Source organism: Macaca nemestrina, chromosome 9 (assembly GCF_043159975.1).
Source record: "Macaca nemestrina isolate mMacNem1 chromosome 9, mMacNem.hap1, whole genome shotgun sequence".
Classification (NCBI taxonomy): domain Eukaryota; kingdom Metazoa; phylum Chordata; class Mammalia; order Primates; family Cercopithecidae; genus Macaca; species Macaca nemestrina.
This window is the reverse complement of record NC_092133.1, coordinates 65,328,239-65,347,578: the sequence shown is the minus strand read 5'-3', so window position 1 is coordinate 65,347,578 and position 19,340 is coordinate 65,328,239. Positions and strand designations below refer to the sequence as shown.

At 44.7% G+C, this 19,340-nt stretch overlaps 1 protein-coding gene and 1 pseudogene across 1 annotated transcript in view; both read right to left on the bottom strand.

Annotated features, from left to right (window-relative positions):
- Positions 1–18,520, bottom strand: part of KIFB (kinesin family binding protein) — a 32,408-nt gene extending 13,888 nt beyond the window's left edge. Inside the window, exons 1-2 of the mRNA XM_011715040.3 lie at positions 18,026–18,520; positions 4,177–4,275 (exon numbers count right to left, since the gene is read on the bottom strand). Of these exons, the coding sequence (XP_011713342.2) occupies positions 4,177–4,275; positions 18,026–18,451 (525 nt within the window). The 5' untranslated portion in view covers positions 18,452–18,520. The remainder of the gene's footprint in view (positions 1–4,176; positions 4,276–18,025) is intronic.
- LOC139356255 (mediator of RNA polymerase II transcription subunit 28 pseudogene) lies at positions 8,504–18,019 on the bottom strand (annotated as a pseudogene).
- Positions 18,521–19,340: the final 820 nt, after the last annotated feature.

The following is a 19,340-nucleotide window of genomic DNA, read 5'->3' as shown; positions in this document are numbered from 1 at the left end:
CATGTGCCACCACCCCCCGCTAATTTTTGTATTTTTAGTAGAGACGGGGTTTCTCCATGTTGGCCAGGATGGTCTTGATCTCTTGATCTGCCTGCCTTGGCCTCCCAAAGTGCTGGGATTACAGGTGTGAGCCACCGTGCCTGACCCCTCTTTAAGTATGTCAAATTGCAATTTTGTCTGGTAAAAGAGCTCTGTTAAAAACTTGCATAAGCAAAACAAATAAGAAAAATGTATATATTTCTATAGTAGTAGTATTCTAAACTGGCCACTAATAAAAATCAAATGAGAGATTTTAATATTTATTCTGATATTTTTTTCTCAAGAAAATAAGAAAAGTATATTACCCCCTTTCAATACAGGGACATTAAAACCAGATTCTATTATTTATTGCCTTGGGCAAGTCACTTGATCTCGTGTTTCTATTTTTTCGTCTATAAAATAAGAGTAATAACAGTATCTATCTCATGAGGATTAAGTGAGTTAATATTTATAAATCACTTACAACCCCCTCTTACGTCTTCCAAAAGAGCAGAACTACCTAACCTCTGCCTCATTCTACTTCTATGAGGATAGTCCCATCTAGAAGCATACTCTTGCTTTTAACTGAATTCATTAAACTCAAAAAGGAACAATGCTTCCCATAAAAATATGATTTTACATTCTGGATGTGAACACTAAAAGCATCACAACTTGGGCTCCCAGGATTTACAGAAAGTAAAAACAACTAAGACAGGAAGCAAGGCCCAAGGCAAATACAATAGATAAGTAATTCTTCAGAGAACTCCTCAACAATGCCGAGGGCTGCTTACCAAGCATACCCCTGTCTAGATGAGGGGAATTAATCAATATATTATTTTATGTACATACTTCACTGTTATGGCTTTCACACTTCATAAGTAATATTAACAGTCAAATCAGTATCTTCTTTTAACTGAAATAGAGGTACAACTAAGCACAAGGAATTTCACTATATGTGTTATGTTTCCATATAAATACTATTTTTAATGAAATACTATTGATGCTTAGTAACTTTTTTTTTTTCTTTGAAAAGACGGGTTCTTGCTTTGTTGCTCATGTTGGTCTTGAACTCTTGGCATCAAGCAATCTTCCTACCTCAGCCTCCCAAAGTGCTGGGATTATAAGTGCAAGTCACCACACTCAGCTTTTACATTTTATTTATTTTTGAGACAGGGTCTCATTTGGTTGCCTGGGCTGGAGTGCAGTGGCAGAGGATCCTGGCTCACTGCAGCTTTGACCTCCTGGACTCAAGCCATCCTCCCACCTCAGCCCCCCAAGTAGCTGGGACCACAAGCACACATCACCACACCCAGCTAATTTTTGTTTAGTTTTTATAGAGACAAGAGTATCACTGTGTGGCCCAGGCTAATCTTGAACTTCTAGGTCAAGCAATCCACCCACCTCGGCCTCCCAAAGTGCTGGGATTAAAGGTGTGAGCCACGTGCCCGGCCTCAGCCTTTACATTTTAAATTAACAATTTCACGTACAAGACTGTGAGCCTAAAAGCAAGAAAGAGGAGACTAACATCTCTATTTGGCCTTGTGGCACTCTGCTCTTGTTAGTACTTCAGGAAGAAAGTTAAAATGCCAAGGTGCGAGGCTGGGCATGGTGGCTTATGCCTATAATCCCAGCACTTTGGGAGACTGAGGTGGGCGGATCACTTGAGTCCAGGAGTTCAAGACCAGCCTGGCAACACAGTGAAACCTGGTCTCCAAAAAAATAAAAAATTAGCCGGGAATGGTGGCGGGCACCTATAATCCCAACTACTTGGGAGGCTGAGGCAGGAGAATTACTTGAACTCAGGAGGTGGAGGTTGTAGTGAGCCGAGATCACACCACTGCACTCCAGCCTGGGCAACCGAGCGAGACTCCGTATCAAAAAGAAAAAAATAAATAAATAAAGTCAGAATCTTACTCTGTCACCCCGGCTGGAGTACAGTGGTTCGATGATAGCTCACTGCAACCTCAAACTCCTGGGCTCAGGTGACCCTCCTGCCTCAATCTCCCAAGTAGTTAAAACTACAGGTGTATGCTACCACATCTGGCAAATTTTTTATAGTGACAAGGCCTTGCTGTGCTGCCCAGGCTGGTCTCAAACTTCTGGGCTCAAGTGATCCTCCAGACTCAGCCTCCCAAAGTGCTGGGATTACAGGCATACCGAGCTTCTTATATTCTTTTGTAGTTAAGTATTCTGATGCCTGAATTTAGCAAACATAATTTTGTATGTTTAGTCTCTTTTACGTGATATCTAATGTTATTTCAAGTTTTTTAATGTTATAAAAGCACTTTATTAATGGATTTTTTTTTTTTTTTTTTGACACAGGGTCTCACTGTCGACCAGGCCGGAGTACAGTGGTGTGATCTCGGCTCACCGCAGCCTCTGCCTCTCAGGTTCAAGCGATTCTCCTGCCTCAGTCTCCGGAGTAGCTGGGACTATAGGAATGTGCCACCACGCCCGCTATTTTGTATTTTTAGTAGAGATGGGGTTTCACCATGTTGCCCAAGCTGGTCTTGAACTCCTGACCTCAAGTCATCCACTTGCCTCGGCCTCCCAAAATGCTGGGATTACAGGCATAAGCCACCATGCCCAGCCGTATTAATGGATTTTTTTTTTTTTTTTTTTGAGACAGAGTCTCGCTCTGCCGCCCAGGCTGGAGTGCAGTGGCGTGATCTTGGCTCACTGCAAGCTCCGCCTCCCGGGTTCACGCCATTCTCCTGCCTCAGCCTCCCGAGTAGCTGGGACTACAGGCGCCCGCCACCTCGCCCGGCTAGTTTTTTTGTATTTTTTAGTAGAGACGGGGTTTCACTGTGTCAGCCAGGATGGTCTCGATCTCCTGACCTCATGATCCGCCCGTCTCGGCCTCCCAAAGTGCTGGGATTACAGGCTTGAGCCACCGCGCCCGGCCTATTAATGGATTTTTAAAGCAGATAGCTGTGACAAATAGTAATCCATAAGAAAATATTGTGCCTGACAATTTCCCTTTCATATTAAAACAAGTTTATTAAGGAAACAGATGGTAACACAGTGGCTTGTCACCTTTGCAGGCTGTGACCCTAAAGTGAGAGTCTTCAGTGTTGGCTCCCCAGAGCCCTAGAAGTTCTACAGCATCTCTTTTGTACTACTGCAGTGGGGAGGAGGAAGAATCTGTAGTAGATTGGGCTCTGGGTCCTTCTAACCTGCTTAACCAGAGTAACTCAATCAATTTTTATATGCTGCATTTTCAGAAGGGTTTCACGGGCTTAAAAAAAAAAATCATTGAAAAACCATTGCCCTGAAGCAGTGGTTCTCAAAGTACAGTATAGTACTTAGACCAGCAGTATAAATATCACCCAGGCAGGACCTTGTTAAAAATGCAAATTCCGACTGGGGCGGTGGCTCACGCCTGTAATCCCAGCACTTTGGGAGGCCGAGGTGGGCGGATCACAAGGTCAGGAAATCGCGACCATCCTGGCTAACAGGGTGAAAACCCGTCTCTACTAAAAATACAAAAAATTAGCGGGGCGTGGTGGCGGGCGCCTGTAGTCCCAGCTACTCAGGAGGCTGAGGCAGGAGAATGGCGTGAACCCGGGAGGCAGAGCTTGCAGTGAGCCAAGATCCTACCACTGCACTCCAGCCTGGGTGACAGAGCAAGACTCCATGTCAAAAAAAAAAAAAAAAAAAAAGCAAATTCCTAGACCCCACCCCAGAACTATTAAATCAGAGCCTGGATGCCCAGTCTGCTCTGCTTTCACGAGCTCTCCAGATTTTGATGGGTGCTAACATTTGAGAACCATTGCTTCAAAGATTTCAGATGTTTTGTTAAAGTAGTTCTTGTTTCCTTCAAGTAATGCTATTTTCATGGAAAACCAAAATAAAATATTTAAATTATAAATACAAAAACATGCAAATAGTATTTTAGGATAACATTAGAATAATATTTCCTTTATAATGGTATTTAGACTAGGTTGCCATTATGTCCTATCCAAGAATTATTTTTTTAAAACCCTGAAGTCTTTAATATGCAATAATTTCAGCTATTAGGTGACTTCCCAGATAGCTCTATAGAGAAGTTCCTGGGCACAGTGAAGAGTCACACCAATATTACGAATGAGGGATTCTTACTATCAATTCTTGACTAGTTTCAATCAAAACTTAAAAATTATCTGACATGTAACATACCTCCTTCATATACTGAGTATATAGGGCTTCTGATGACTCTAGGTAAGCCTGTGCAGTTTCAATTTCTTCTCTTTCAGACCACAAGATACCCAGGTTATTCTGGAAAATAAAGAAAAAGAGAAGCAAACAATGATATAAGACCTCCAATTAAAGTAAATTTCATAGTTTTAAAGTCAATACTTACCAAATAGTGGAGTTGGATTACCAATTAATTATTCACAATGATATTGACCTTATGTAGTGCAGCAGGTAGCTGCTAAAATCAACCCCCAATGATCTCTGCTTCTGGGTATTCATGCTCTGTAATCTCTTCCCCTTGAGTACAGGCTGGTTTTAGTGATGTGCTTCTAACAACTAGACTATCACAGAAGTGATGGAAAGTCATTTCCAAGATTAGTTAACAAAACCCTTGGTTTCCATTTTGGGTGCTATCTATTGCCTGCTTTTTTTTTTTTTTTTTTTTTTTTTTTTGAGACAGAGTCTTCCTCTGTTGCCCAGGATGGAGTGCAGTGGCGCAGTCTCGGCTCACTGCACGCTCCGCCTCCCAGGTTACTGCCATTCTCCTGCCTCAGCCTCCCCAGTAGCTGGGACTACAGGTGCCCGCCACCACACCCGGCTAATTTTTTGTATTTTTAGTAGAAGATGGGGTCTCACCGTGTTAGCCAGGATGGTCTCGATCTCCTGACCTTGTGATCCACACGCCTTGGCCTCCCAAAGTGCTGGGATTACAGGCATGAGCCACTGCGCCCAGCCAATTGACTGCTCCTTCTTAAAGAAGCCAACTGCCATGTTGTGAGCCACCCTATGGAGAGGCCCATATGGAAAGGAAATGAGAGAGGTCAACAGTCTGAGGCCCTCCATCAAAAAGCCTGTGAGGAACTGAATCCTGCCGACAACCATGTGAGTAAGTTGGAAATGGATCCTCCTGGCATCCCAGCCTTCAAGTATTACTGCGAGCCCCAGCAGGTCAACAATATGATGTGGGCCTTTGAGTAAGGGGCAATCAGCTAAGCCATGGTGAGATTTCTGAGATAATAGACAAAGATGGATCAGAAACATATAGTGCTTTGAAAATACTATGCTCTTCCAGAGACCTTTTTTTTTTTTTTTTTTTTTTTTTGAGACGGAGTCTCGCTCTGTCGCCCAGGCTGGAGTGCAGTGGCCGGATCTCAGCTCACTGCAAGCTCCGCCTCCTGGGTTCACGCCATTCTCCTGCCTCAGCCTCCCGAGTAGCTGGGACTACAGGCGCCCGCCACCACGCCCGGCTAATTTTTTGTATTTTTTAATAGAGACGGGGTTTCACCGTGTTAGCCAGGATGGTCTTGATCTCCTGGCCTCGTGATCCGCCCGTCTCGGCCTCCCAAAGTGCTGGGATTACAGGCTTGAGCCACCGCGCCCGGCCGACTTTTTTTAAAAAAAGAAATAGGCTGGGTGTGGTGGCTCACACCTGTAATTCTAGCACTTTGGGAGGCCGAGGTAGGCAGGTCACTTGAGGCGAGAAGTTCAAGACCAGCCTCGCCAAAATGGCGAAACCCCATCTCTACTAAAAACACAAAAATTAGCCGGGAGTGGTGGCATGCGCCTGTAATCTCAGCTGCTTGGGAGGCTGAGGCACGAGAACTGTTTCAACCTGGGAGGTAGAGGCTGCAGTGAGCCAAGATCGCACCATTGCACTCCTGCCTGGGCAATGGAGCAAGACTCTGTCTCAAAAACAAAATCAAAACCAAAAAATTATATATATGGGCCCAGCACAGTGGCTCACACCTGTAATCCTAGCACTTTGGGAGGCCAAGGTAGGCAGATCACTTCAGGTCAGGAGTTTGAGATCAGCCTGGCCAACATGGTGAAACCCCATCCCTACTGAAAAATAAAAAAAAAAAAAATTAGCCAAGTGTGGTGGCAGATGCCTGTAATCCCAACTACCTGGGAGGCTGAGGCAGAAGAATGGCTTGAACCCAGGAGGTGGAGGTTACAGTGAGCCAAGATCATGCCACTGCACTCTAGCCTGGGCTACAGAGTGAGACCCTATCTCAAAAAAAAAAAAAAAAGTATATATGTAGTGGAGTTAGTCTACCTCACTTCCCTTGGAATAGTCAGTCCTTCAGGCACAAGGATACTTCTGAGGCTGGCCTTCTACCATCTTTTGCCATTCCCCTAGGGAAGGAACAGGTTAAGGAAACAGAGTTTTTAATGCAGAAATTCTTAACCTCGGCCAGGCGCGGTGGCTCAAGCCTGTAATCCCAGCACTTTGGGAGGCCGAGACGGGCGGATCACGAGGTCAGGAGATCGAGACCATCCTGGCTAATATGGTGAAACCCCGTCTCTACTAAAAAAATACAAAAAAATAGCCGGGCGAGGTGGTGGGCGCCTGTAGTCCCAGCTACTCGGGAGGCTGAGGCAGGAGAATGGCGTAAACCCGGGAGGCGGAGCTTGCAGTGAGCTGAGATCCGGCCACTGCACTCCAGCCTGGGCGACAAAGCGAGACTCCGTCTCAAAAAAAAAAAAAAAAAAAAAAAAAAGAAATTCTTAACCTCAAGTCTAAGGACCCCCAAGCATCCATAAAGAGAATTCAGAGTCCACGAATTTGGATAGGGAAAATAAAATACAAATTTCTTTTCACTAATCTCCTATTAAAATATAGCATTTCTTTTCATTATGAACACAGGAAACAAAATGTAGCAGTATTATAGGACCTGGGACTTTGCGAACAATAGAAATGAAAAAAAAAAAAAACCCTATTATGCTAGTTTGCAGATATCTCAAAATATCATTTATGCTCATCATTACTTTAAAATCATCAAAGATATTAGATACATTATATAATATGTTAATAAAGAAGTATATATATTACTATATCACACATTTTTTTTTTTTTTTTTTTTTTGAGACGGAGTCTCGCTCTGTCGCCCAGGCTGGAGTGCAGTGGCGCGATCTCGGCTCACTGCAAGCTCCGCCTCCCGGGTTCATGCCATTCTCCTGCCTCAGCCTCCCGAGTAGCTGGGACTACAGGCGCCCACAACCGCGCCCGGCTAATTTTTTGTATTTTTAGTAGAGACGGGGTTTCACCGTGGTCTCGATCTCCTGACCTTGTGATCCGCCCGCCTCGGCCTCCCAAAGTGCTGGGATTACAGGCGTGAGCCACCGCGCCCGGCCCACATTTTGTTTTAAAAATCTTTTGGGCCGGGTGCAGTGGCTCTCGCCTATAATCCCAGCACTTTGGGAGGCCGAGGCAGGCAGATCACAAGGTTAGGAGTTCAAGACAAGCCTGACCAACATGGTGAAACCCCATCTCTACTAAAAGTACAAAAATTAGCTAGGTGTGGTGGTACACGTCTGTAGTCCCAGTTACTCAGGAGGCTGAGGCAGAAGAATCGCTTGAACCCAGGAGGTCGAGGTTGCAGTGAGCCGAGATTGCGCCACTGCAATCCAGCCTGGGCAACAGAGAGAGAGACTGTCTCCAAAAATAAATAAATAAATAAATAAATAAATAAAAATATTTTGGCTGGGCACAGTGGCTTATGCCTATAATCCCAACACTTTGGGAGGCTGAAACTTTAGCCCAGGAGTTCGAGACCAGCCTGAGCAACACAGTGAGACTTTGTCTCTATTTGAAGAAAAACGAAATAAAAGTGACTTGGTCATTCCACTGGAACATAGCACTTTGGTCTTCTGGCTTCACAAAATATATCTATTGTATAATTTTTTTTTACGTGACTTGATCAGTCCTCAGTATCCAGGACTATAGGTCATACTGATAATGTTGTGAGATTGGATAGTTCTCTCCTCTGTTACTTATGAGGTCCTTTCCAGGACCTCATTAAACTACATAAGTAATAGAGGCTTGACATAATAGATGACCTTATTAAACCTCATAAGTAACAGAGACTTGAAGGGTGATAAGGTTTGGCTCTGTGTCCCCATCCAAATCTCATGTTGAATTGTGATCTTCAGTGTTGGAGGAGAAGCCTGGTGGGAGGTGACTGGATCATGGGGGTGGATTTCCCCTTGCTGTTCTCATGAGATCTGGTTGTTTGAAAGTGTGTATCACTTCCCTTTGCTCTCTCCCCTTCCTGCTCCAGCCATGTAGGATGTTTGAGCTTCCCCTTCACCTTTTGCCATGACTGTAAGTTTCCTGAGGCCTCCCCAGCTATACCTCCTGTACAGCCTGTGGAACTGTGAGCCAATTAAACCTCTTTTCTTTATAAAGTATCTAGTCTCATGTAGTTCTTTATAGCAATATGAGAATGGACTAATACAAAGGGCTCTGCCTTCCTAATAACTTACTGAATGTAATTTCCTGATCTTAGACTTACAAGTCACCTTTTCCTTTTTTTTTTTTTCCTGAGACGGAGTCTCGCTCTGTCGCTCAGGCTGGAGTGCAGTGGCACCATCTGGTCTCACTGCAAGCTCCGCCTCCAAGGTTCATGCCATTCTCCTGCCTCAGCCTCTTGAGTAGCTGGGACTACAGGCACCTGCCACCACACCCAGCTAATTTTTCTGTATTTTTTTTTTCAGTTGAGACGGGGTTTCACTGTATTAGCCAGGATGGTTTCGATCTCCTGACCTCGTGATCCTCCCGCCTCGGCCTCCCAAAGTGCTGGGGTTAAAGGCATGAGCCACTGCGCCCAGGCTTTCCTTACTCTTTAGTTCAACTTATTTCTCCTTTGATTATAGAAAGTGCTTGGGAAACTCCTTTGACCATGATACCACCATGCCCCACTGCAGCACACTGCACCTAACCTAGGTAGTCTGGAGACTCACCTAGTACCAGAAACTGGTTAGTCACACTCTATTTTTGGGACAGGGTTGTGTTTGGCCTGCTAGATCCAGGGTAGACTATGCCACAGAAAGCAACAATTCTTGGTATGTGACAAATCCGAAACCAAACAGAGACCCTAGAGTATGTCCAAAAATGACTAAAATTCTTCTTCTGGATCATAACCTATTAAGGTCCTGAAGGTAAGGACCATGTAAGGAATCTAGAATGCCTTTATTTATTTATTTATTTATTTATTTATTTATTTATTTATCTTTTTTCGAGATGGAGTCTCACTATCACCCAGGCTGGAGTGCCGTGGCGCGATCTCAGTTCACTGCAACCTCCGCCTCCCGGCTTCAAGCAATTCTCCTCTCTTAGCTTCTTGAGTAGCTGGGATTACAGGCGCCTGCCACCATGACTGGCTAATTTTTGTATTTTTAGTAGAGAGGAGGTTTCACCATGTTGGCCAGGCTGGTCTCTAACTGCTAATCTCAGGCAATCCACCCTCCTTGGCCTCCCAAAGTGCTGGGATCACAGGTGTGAGCCACTGCGCCCAGCCTATTTATTTTTTTGAGACAGTGTTTCATTCTTGTCGCCCAGGCTGGAGTGCAGTGGCACGATCTCGGCTCACTGCAACCTCCACCTCCTGAGGCAGGGTTCAAGTTATTCTCCTGCCTCAGCCTCCAGAGTAGCTGGGATTACAAGCGCCCAACATCACACCCGGCTAATTTTTGTATTTTTAGTAGAGATGGGGTTTTGCCATTTTGGCCAGGCTTGTCTCGAACTCCTGACCTCAGGTGATCCACCTGCCTCGGCCTCCCAAAGTGCTGGGATTCCAGGCGTGAGTCACCACACCCGGCCTGCCTTTATTTTTAAAATTAAATTAGGTTTGGTGTTTTGGATTTTTTTTTTTTAAGTTTGACTCCACAGAGATAATCACTATTGACATTTTATTTGAATTATTATTACCTGTTTTTTTTTTGAGATAAGAGTCTTGCTCTGTTGCCCAGTCTAGAGTGCAGTGACACAATCTCGGCCCACTGCAACCTCCGCCTCCCGGGTTCAAGGATTCTTGTGCCTCAGCCTCAAGAGTAGCTGTGATAACGCACCCACCACCACACCTGGCTAATTTTTGTATTTTCAGTAGAGACGGGGTTTCATCATGTTGGATCTCAAACTCCTGACCTTAAGTGATCCACCCGCCTCGGCCTCCCAAAGTGCTGGGATTACAGCCATGAGCCACTGTGCCCAGTCTTTATGTGAATTATTCTTTAAATGCAATATAAATTCTACTAAGGGTAGAAAAGCTACAATGGAAGGTCTGGCATCTTTCACATATCATATCCTTGCCATCATATCAAACTAGGTAAGGAGAAAAGTAAAATACAAAATAAAAACAGCTAAAAAAGTATTACTGGTAAATTGTGTCAAACATGTAATGAAGTTTAACACCAACACTACACAAACACTTCCAGAAAAGAGAAAAGGACAGAACACTTCCCATATTAAACCAAAGATATAACAAGAAAACTACAGACTGAAATCCTTCATGAACATAGATGCAAAGATTTTAAACAAAATTTTAGTGAATTCAGTTCAACAATATATAAAAAGGATAATACATTATGACCAAATGGAGTTTATCCCAGGAATGCAAGGTTTAACATTTACAAAAATCAATGTAATCCACCCTATTAACAGACTGAATATGAAAAGACATGATCAGTAGATACAGAATGAAATAATGATGTGGAGTGGAAAAAAGGTATACCAAAACAAGAGTATATACAATATGATTTCAGTAACATAAAATTCTACATAGGCTGGGTACAGTGGTGCATACCTGTAATCCCAGCACTTTGGGAGGCCAAGGCAGGCAGATCACTTGACACCTGGGCAACATGGCAAAACCCTGCCTCTACAAAAAATACAAAAATTAGCTGGGCATGGTGGCATGACTGTGTAGTCCCAGCTACTTGGGAGGATGGCTTGAGCCCAGGAAGCAGAGGTTGCAGTGAGCCAAGATCCTGCCGCTACACTCCAGCCTGGGTGACAGAGTCAGACCCTGTTTCCAAAAATAAAATAAAATAAATTTCTACATAGTCCCAGCTACTCAGGAGGCTGAGGTGAAAGGTTCACATGGTCCCAGGAGTTTAAGGCCAGCCTACGCAACCCAGTAAGACTCTGTCTCTAAAATAAAATAAAAATCTACAAAATCCAGGGGTGGGGCAAGCAGAAGGGAGGAAAAGAATATAGGAGAGAGGGAGGGACTACAAAGGAGCACAAGAAAACTTTTGGTGGTAACAGGTATGTTCGTATCTTGATTGCAGTGATTGTTTCACAGGTATAAATACATACGTCAGGCTGGGTGCGGTGGCTCATGCCTGTAATCCCAGCACTTTGGGAGGCCGAAGCGGGCGGATCACGAGGCCAGGATATCTAGACCATCCTGGCTAACATGGTGAAACCCGGTCTCTACTAAAAATACAAAAAATTAGCCCGCTCCTGTAGTGCCAGCTAATCTGGAGGCTGAGGCAGGAGAATGGCGCAAAACCAGGAGGCGGAGCTTGCAGTGAGCCGAGATCGCGCCACTGCACTCCAGCCTGGGCAACAAGTGAGACTCTGTCTCAAAAACAAACAAACAAACAAACAAAAAAGGCGGGGCGCGGTAGCTCACGCCTGTAATCCCAGCACTTTGGGAGGCCAAGGCCGGCGAAGGTCAGGAGATCGAGACCATCCTGGCTAACATGGTGAAACCCTGTCTCTACTAAAAATACAAAAAAAAAAAAAAAAAAAAAAAAAAAATTAGTGGTGGCGGGCGCCTGTAGTCCCAGCTACTTAGGAGGCTGAGGCAGGAGAATGGCGTGAACCCAGGAGGCAGAGCTTGCAGTGAGCCGAGATGTGCCACTGCACTCCAGCCTGAGCGACAGAGCGAGACTCCGTTTCAAAAAAAAAAAAAAAACAAAAAACAAAAAACAAAACAAAACAAAAACAAAAAAACCACATGTATCAAAACTCATCCGACTGTACCGTTACAAATATGTGCAATTAAAAGCCAGGCACGGTGGCTCATGCCTGTAATCCCAGCACTCTGGGAGGCTGAGGCAGGCAGATCACGAGGTCAGGAGATCTAGACCATCCTGACTAACAAGATGAAACCCCGTCTCTACTAAAAATACAAAAAATTAGCCGGGCGTGGTGGCACGCACCTGTAGTCCCAGCTACTCGGGAGGCTAAGGCAGGAGAATGGTGTGAACCTGGGAGGCGGAGCTTGCAGTGAGCAAAGATCTTGCCACTGCACTCCAGCCTGGGTGACAGAGGGAGACTCCGACTCAAAAAAAAAAAAAAAACAAAAGTGCAGTTTATTATATGCCAATTGCAACTCAACGAAGCTGTGAACAATGACAACAAAAAGCATGCCTTATACATACATAACCTGGAGTGGGGAGAGTAATCTACTAATTTCCCAAGAAATTTTACTAAAATCAAGCTGGTAGTGCCAGTATATATCGGTAATAACAAGGATCAGAAGGAATACCAGATAAAAATTATTCCTAAGGCACCTGGAACCCAGAGAAGGCAGAATTCTCTTTTGATAATCTAATGTAATATCAATCTCTTTTGATAAATAATGTAAAGCCAAGTTCTATAGTTCCCCAAGGAGAAGACACCAGATTAAGACAAAGCAGTTAGAATATCATGAATTCTCATGAACTGATACTTGCAAAACTCTTTCATATACACACACGTATATATGTATTTGTATATATTCACACATATATAAACTTTTTATCATATGTGTATATATAATATAAATATGTGTGTGTATGTGTATACATAGTCTTATACAAAAATAGGATCATTCTACAAATTCTTTTTTTTTTTTTCTGAGACAGGGTCTCACTCTGTCACACAGGCTGGAGTGCAGTGACACCATCATAGTTTACTGCAGCCTTGATCTCCCAGGCTTAAGTAGTCCTCCCACCTCAGCCTCCTAAGTAGCTGGAACTACACGCCACCACACCCTGCTAATTTGTTTTTGAAAAGCTGCTATTTATTTGACCAGAAAAACATTTTGGACTTAAGAAATGGCAATAACTGGTACATACATTAATTCAAAATATTTTCACAAAGCACCAAATAGAATAGTTCCCAATCTTTTCACTGAGAAACCTTTGAAAGAATGCCTAAAACTTAATCAGTTTATTTAGGTTTTTAATTAAGAAATCTAAAGCAGCCAATCAGACTTTCTAATTACCAAGAGATGACCAGGTTAACAACCTTGAGGTTGCAGGAGCTTTTAAAAGCTTTGTTTAGGCTGGGCTCAGTGGCTCATGCCCATAATCCTGGCATTTTGGGAAGCCAAGATGTGAGGATCACTTGAGGCCAGGAGTTTGAGACCAGCCTGGTCAATACAGTGAGACCCCATCTCTATAAAGATAAAATTAAATTAAATTAAAAAAAAAAGTTTTGTTTAACCTATGCATTTGTCGACCTCAGGCTACTAATCACAGGTCCATGTGCCAGATACCCTGCACACATAAAATTGAGTAATAAGTATCATGTATAAAAGATAAAGACTATATATGGTCCCTGTATATTTAAAAGGAGTAATACCTAACTCTCATGGGTGAACAATTAGTGAGGGGCAAAGAGACAGAGAGAAATTACTAACCCACAAGGGAGAACCAAGCAAGGTCAGTAGAAAAGAGAAAAGTCCTGTGCTCTGAGAATGCAGCAGAAAGAGCACTGGGATATTGCAGGGACCAGGCAGCAATCCAGATCATACCAGGAACATGAGTGGATGTCAGCAAGTGTGGGAAGGAGTCTTCAAGGCTGAAGAAAACTAAACGAGCCAAGACACAGAGCCACAGGAGTACTGCCTGTTCAGAAGACAGTGAAGTATTTGTTCTGGGTAACACGATGTGAACTAAGAAGAGACATAAAACTCAGGAAAACCTCACCCAGCAAGAGCCCAGAAACAACGCTGGTCTGTATTTCTTAACAGCAATTCAACAGAGAATCTGAGGTGGCCTGCAAAACTAACAAGAGAGCAAATTATCTTCAAAGGGCAGGGGCACCACATACTCTTTGTGGAGGGTCAGTAGCCAAGGATCACCCTGCAGTCCCTCCCCAACCCCACTGTGATACCCCAGGCCCTTGGAATCAAATCCACTAGCAAATTCTTCCTTAATGGAAAATCCCTCCCCTCCCCAAATGTAAAACAAAAAAGATAAAACCAAAGAAAGCAAAACAAAAAGAGACCATCAGAGCAAGCTTTAGTCCTCATAACTCACCTATACCCCTACTGAGAACAGGGTCTACCCCATTACTTAAACTGATTTGTAACACTGCTCCTACTACATCCTCCTCTTCAAAAAAAGTAAATAAACACCACACAAAATATAAGCTTACCCCAAATAAAAGTCAGCATCAACCTAAGGATCCTACTGTAATATTACTACACTAACCCAGGATATTTTAATCCTCTTCCAACTCATTTACAAAAAAAATTCCTCTTCTGAGACCTCTGGAAGCATTACAAATACCATTGCATTAGATTGTTCTTCTTGAGGTAGTCTGAAGTCTTGAAACAGAAAAAACTTACCTATTTTTCTACACCACCACTGAGGGGTATTATAAAAGGCCTACAACCAAAATCCCCATCCCTTTGATCTCAAGCTATTAGAATTTTTTCCCTCATATCAAACAAATGGGAAACACACATAAAAAGATGAAAAGTCATGCAAAAAATTTAAAAAGGCCAGGCACGGTGGCTCATACCGGTAATCCCAACACTTTGGGAGTCTGGGGTGGATAGATTACCTGAGCTCAGGAGTTCGAGACCAGCCCGAGCAACATGGTGAAACACCGTCTCTCTAAAAATACAAAAATTAGCTGGGCATGGTGGCATGCATCTGTGGTCCCAGCTATTTGGGAGGCTGAGGTGGAAGGATCGCTTAAGCCAGGAAAGTGGAAGTTGCAGTGAGCTGTGAAGGTGCCACTGCTATGTAGCCTGGGCAACAAAGAAAGATTCTGTCTCAAAAATAAAAATAAAAAACAAGCAAAAAAAAAAAAACCCCACATAAAAAAGAAACTGTATCATCATACAAACAGTCTAAACTTGGCCTAAGACAAAAAAAGTTTATTTGGTTTACCCAAGCTACAGGCATGTTATAAATAAAGTACTCAAGAAATTAACACCTTATAAAAATACTGAAAAAATTTTAGGTGGGAGCATAAAACTAAAATCAACTCATTCTCTGTCAAACAGTTCTTCCAAAATGCCAAGTCTACGAGAAGGGATGTGTGGCAAACCATCTGCATGCGGCTGTCTCCCACACCAGACCACTCTCAGGCCCACAGCCTTTACCCTTTTGCTCAGGTGCACTTCAGAAGTGCAGGGATATTGAATGCCTGCTGAAGGTAGACCAAGGAGCCTTGACAGATATTGGTTAGCTTTTTGTGCTGCACGTGATGACCTCCAGCACTTGCTGCCAACGCCTTAGCTTTGTCAAGTGCTTCTGGACCAGTGCATGTCTCCAATGTTACTCATTTCTTAGTTTGGAGACATCCTCATTGATAACTTGCTCTGGTTTCTGGACAGATAATTGCAATCTTTTTTGTAGGAAAAAAACATTCTGTCTGTCTTGCAATATCCAGAAACTTGTGTATACACCGATCAACACCAGTTCCAATTTCTTCCTGATTGGTGCCATTGACGTAGTCCTGACTTAACGGAGAGGCTAAGCAAGTCTGGAAAGATGACTTCACATCGTCCACCAAAGTATTGTTAGAAGGTCTCAGAGCTCCTGGAGCTGCTGGTAAGTAAGGGAAGCCTGGTCCCAGAGCCCTGGTGGTGGTTGGGGCTCTGATGGCTGCCCAAAGAACATACTGCCTAGCGAAGCAGCCATGCCTGGAATAATTTTTTTTTCTTATTTTTAGTAGCGACTAAAAATAGGTGTCACTATGTGCCTGCCCAGGCTTGTCTTGAACTCCTAAGCTCGAGTGATCATTTCATCCCAGCCTCCCAAAGTGCTAGGATTACAAGTGTGAGCCACCATACCTGGCCTTTTCTACATAATTCTAAACATGGCTTACAGTCTTCTCCCTCCCTCTTCATATTGCCAATTTTTTAAAATATAATTATTATTTTTAATAATTACGTACTGTTCTTCTGTTTGGATGTAATGGAATTTAATCATATTCCTACTGACATTTATATTGTTTTCCTTTTCTTTGTTTTTTGAGACAGGGTCTCACTCTGTTGCACAGGCTGGAGTGCAGTGGCACGATCTTGGCTCACTGCAGCCTTGACCTCCTGGGCTCAAGCAACCCTCCTGCCTCAGCCCGGCAGTTTTTCTTCTTTAATAATCAACACTGGCCGGGTGTGGCGACTCGTGCCTGTAATCCCAGCACTTTGGGAGGCCAAGGAGGGTGGATCACGAGGTCAGGAGATCAAGACCATCCTGCCTAACACAGTGAAACCCCATCTCTACTAAAAATACAAAAAATTAGCCGGGCATGGTGGCACGCACCTGTAGTCTCAGCTACTCAGGAGGTCGAGGCAGGAGAATCACTTGAACCCGAGAGGCGGAGACTGCAGTGAGCCGAGATTGCACCACTGCACTCCAGCCTGGGAGACAGCGAGACTCTGTCTCCAAAAAAAAATCAACACTGCTTTGATGAACATCCATATTCACCTGTCCCAATATTAACTTTTTAAAGTATTTTTCTTTTTTTCACCCTTTCTTTTCACAGGTGTTGACCAATATTACTTTAGAATATTGATGTGGATTTTGTTGTTGTTGCTGAGAAAAGGTCTTGCTCTGTCACCCAGGCTGGAGTTGCAGTGGCATGATCACGGCTCCTCCAGGGGCTCAAGTGATCCTCCCAGCTCAGCCTAGCCTCCCCAGTAGCTAGGGCTACAGGTGTGTACCACCACGCCTGGCTAGTTTTGTGCGGTTTTCTTTTGCTTTTTTTTTTTTTTTAGAGACAGAGTCTCACTTTGTTGCCCAGGCTGGTCTTGAACTCCTGACCTCATGCCATCCTCCCACTTCGGCCTCCCAAAATGCTGGCATTACAGATGGGAACCACTGTGCCCTGCCCAGATTTATTTAATAAATCAAGTACCATATAAATGGTATATACAAAAAGTATTATAAGAATTCAAAGGTAGGAAGGAGAGATCAGTTTGGCTCAAAATGGTCCCAAGAAAGTTATTAATACTAAAGGAAGTGATTCTTGAGATAGGTTTTCAAGAATGGGAAAGAATTCCCTAAGATGCAAACAAATGAATTTGGTAAGAAAGGAAGCTGAAGATTTTGGACACATTATTTTGAATTAAGAATGTATTACGAGCCAGGCACAGCGGCTCAGGCCAGTAATCCCAGCACTTTGGGAAGCCGAGCCAGAAGGATCACTTGAGTCCAGGAGTTCAAGACCAGCCTGGGCAATATAGTGAGACCCCCATCTCTACAGAAAATTTTAAAAATTACCAAGAATGGTGGCGTGTGCCTGTGGTCCCAGCTACTATGAAGGCTGAGGCAGGAGGACTGCTTGAGCCCAAGAGGTGGAAGCTGCAGTGCGCTATGATGGTGCCACTTAACTCCAACCTGGGCGACACAGTAAGAACCCTATCTCCAAGAAAAAGACAAAAACAAAACCAAAAAAGAATGTACTCCGGTCATTATCATTTCCTTGAGACGTTAAGATTTAAATTACTTTGGATTTTCTTAACAGAATGAACAGGAGTTGGACTGGTGGAGAGGAAAGCGCATGACGATGTAGGAGGGTCTCGGACACCAATGCATCGCCACGACTAAGTGAAGCAGCAGCAAGCGATGTTGGAGTGGGCGACGAGGGTGGACAGGGAGTCTGGGGACGACTGTGGGAGATCTAGTTACAAGGCAATACGTCCTTAAGACTGGCTTTTTTGAAGACCACAGACGCTCTCTGGGACTCAGTCCAGAGCTTCAAAAACGTGGGGACGAATTGCGCCTTAGAACTTCTGCCCTTGGCCTTGGCAGGGGCTCCTCCCCATCCCTCGCCATTCGTCGACAGGGGCCGGCCTGCCGGGCTCGCTCTCACCTGCGCCTGGATGTAGAGGGAGATGCAGTCGTGCGAGAGTCGGTACCGGCGCAGCAGCCGCAGGCATTTCACCAGGTGCTCCTCCCCCGCCGACAGCTCCTCCGTGTCGATGTGGTTCACCCCGAGGTGGAACTCAATGACCGCCAGCCTCACCGCCCGCTGGGCCACGGGCCCCTCGGGATCCACCACCTCAGCCGGCAGCCCCAGGGCGTGGTCACCAGCACCCGGGCCGTCCTCGGCCTCAGGCCGCTCATCCTCGTCCTCAGGCGCGGGGCCGAGCAGCGCCTTGACCTCTTCCAGCAGGGCCCGGGCGCTGTATTTGGACTTGTACGGTTCCTTCTCCGGATTTTTTTGCAGTTCCACCCGCGACAGGGTCAGCGCCGCCTGGAATTTCTCGCAGACCTCTGCCCACGGAACGTTCGCCATAGCGGCCTCTACTGCCTGGCTTTCCTCAATGTTTGCAGTCGGGACTCCCGCCTTCCTTCTGCTTTGCGACACTTTACTTACGGCTCTCGGCACGTTGCGGCCGCTATGGAACGAGAACCAATAAAACCCGTCCGGAGAACCGCAATACGCTCGGCAGTGGCCAATGGGAAGACGTAGCAATCACCACAACAACCATTCTCATGGAAATGAAGTTGTCAATGAGGGTGTTCCCGCCTCCTTCCCCGCCCCCTGCAGCGGAGAGTTTATCTCTAGATTGACCCTGTGAGGATGGATTTATATAAATGTTTAATATGAGCTTCCTTTAACGAAGCATGCCGAAATATTTTTTACAAACATAGCTAGCTAACTCTACTCGCGTTGATATGAACTGAAAGGCAAAAACCTTTAGACATTAAGTGTATATACCCCAGCCTGTCACTGGATAAAACTTTCTTTTTTAAAAAAGGACAGGCGTGGCGGCTCACATCTGTAATCCCAACATTTTGCAATGCCAGTAACATTTTGGGATGCCTACTGGAGTGGGCAACATAGCAAGACCCATCTCTACAATAATTTTTTTAAAAAATTAGCCGGGTGTGGTGGCGCGCGGCTGTAGTTCCAGCTACCACGGAGCGTGAGGTTGGAAGGATCGCTTGAGTCCAAGAGGTGGAAGTTACAGTGAGCGAGACTGCCTCAGAAAAAAAGAAAACACGAGTATTAGAACAAATACCTGGCCGGGCGCGGTGGCTCAAGCCTGTAATCCCAGCACTTTGGGAGGCCGAGACGGGCGGATCACGAGGTCAGGAGATCGAGACCGTCCTGGCTAACACGGTGAAACCCGTCTCTACTAAAAAATACAAAAAACTAGCCGGGCGAGGTGGCGGGCGCC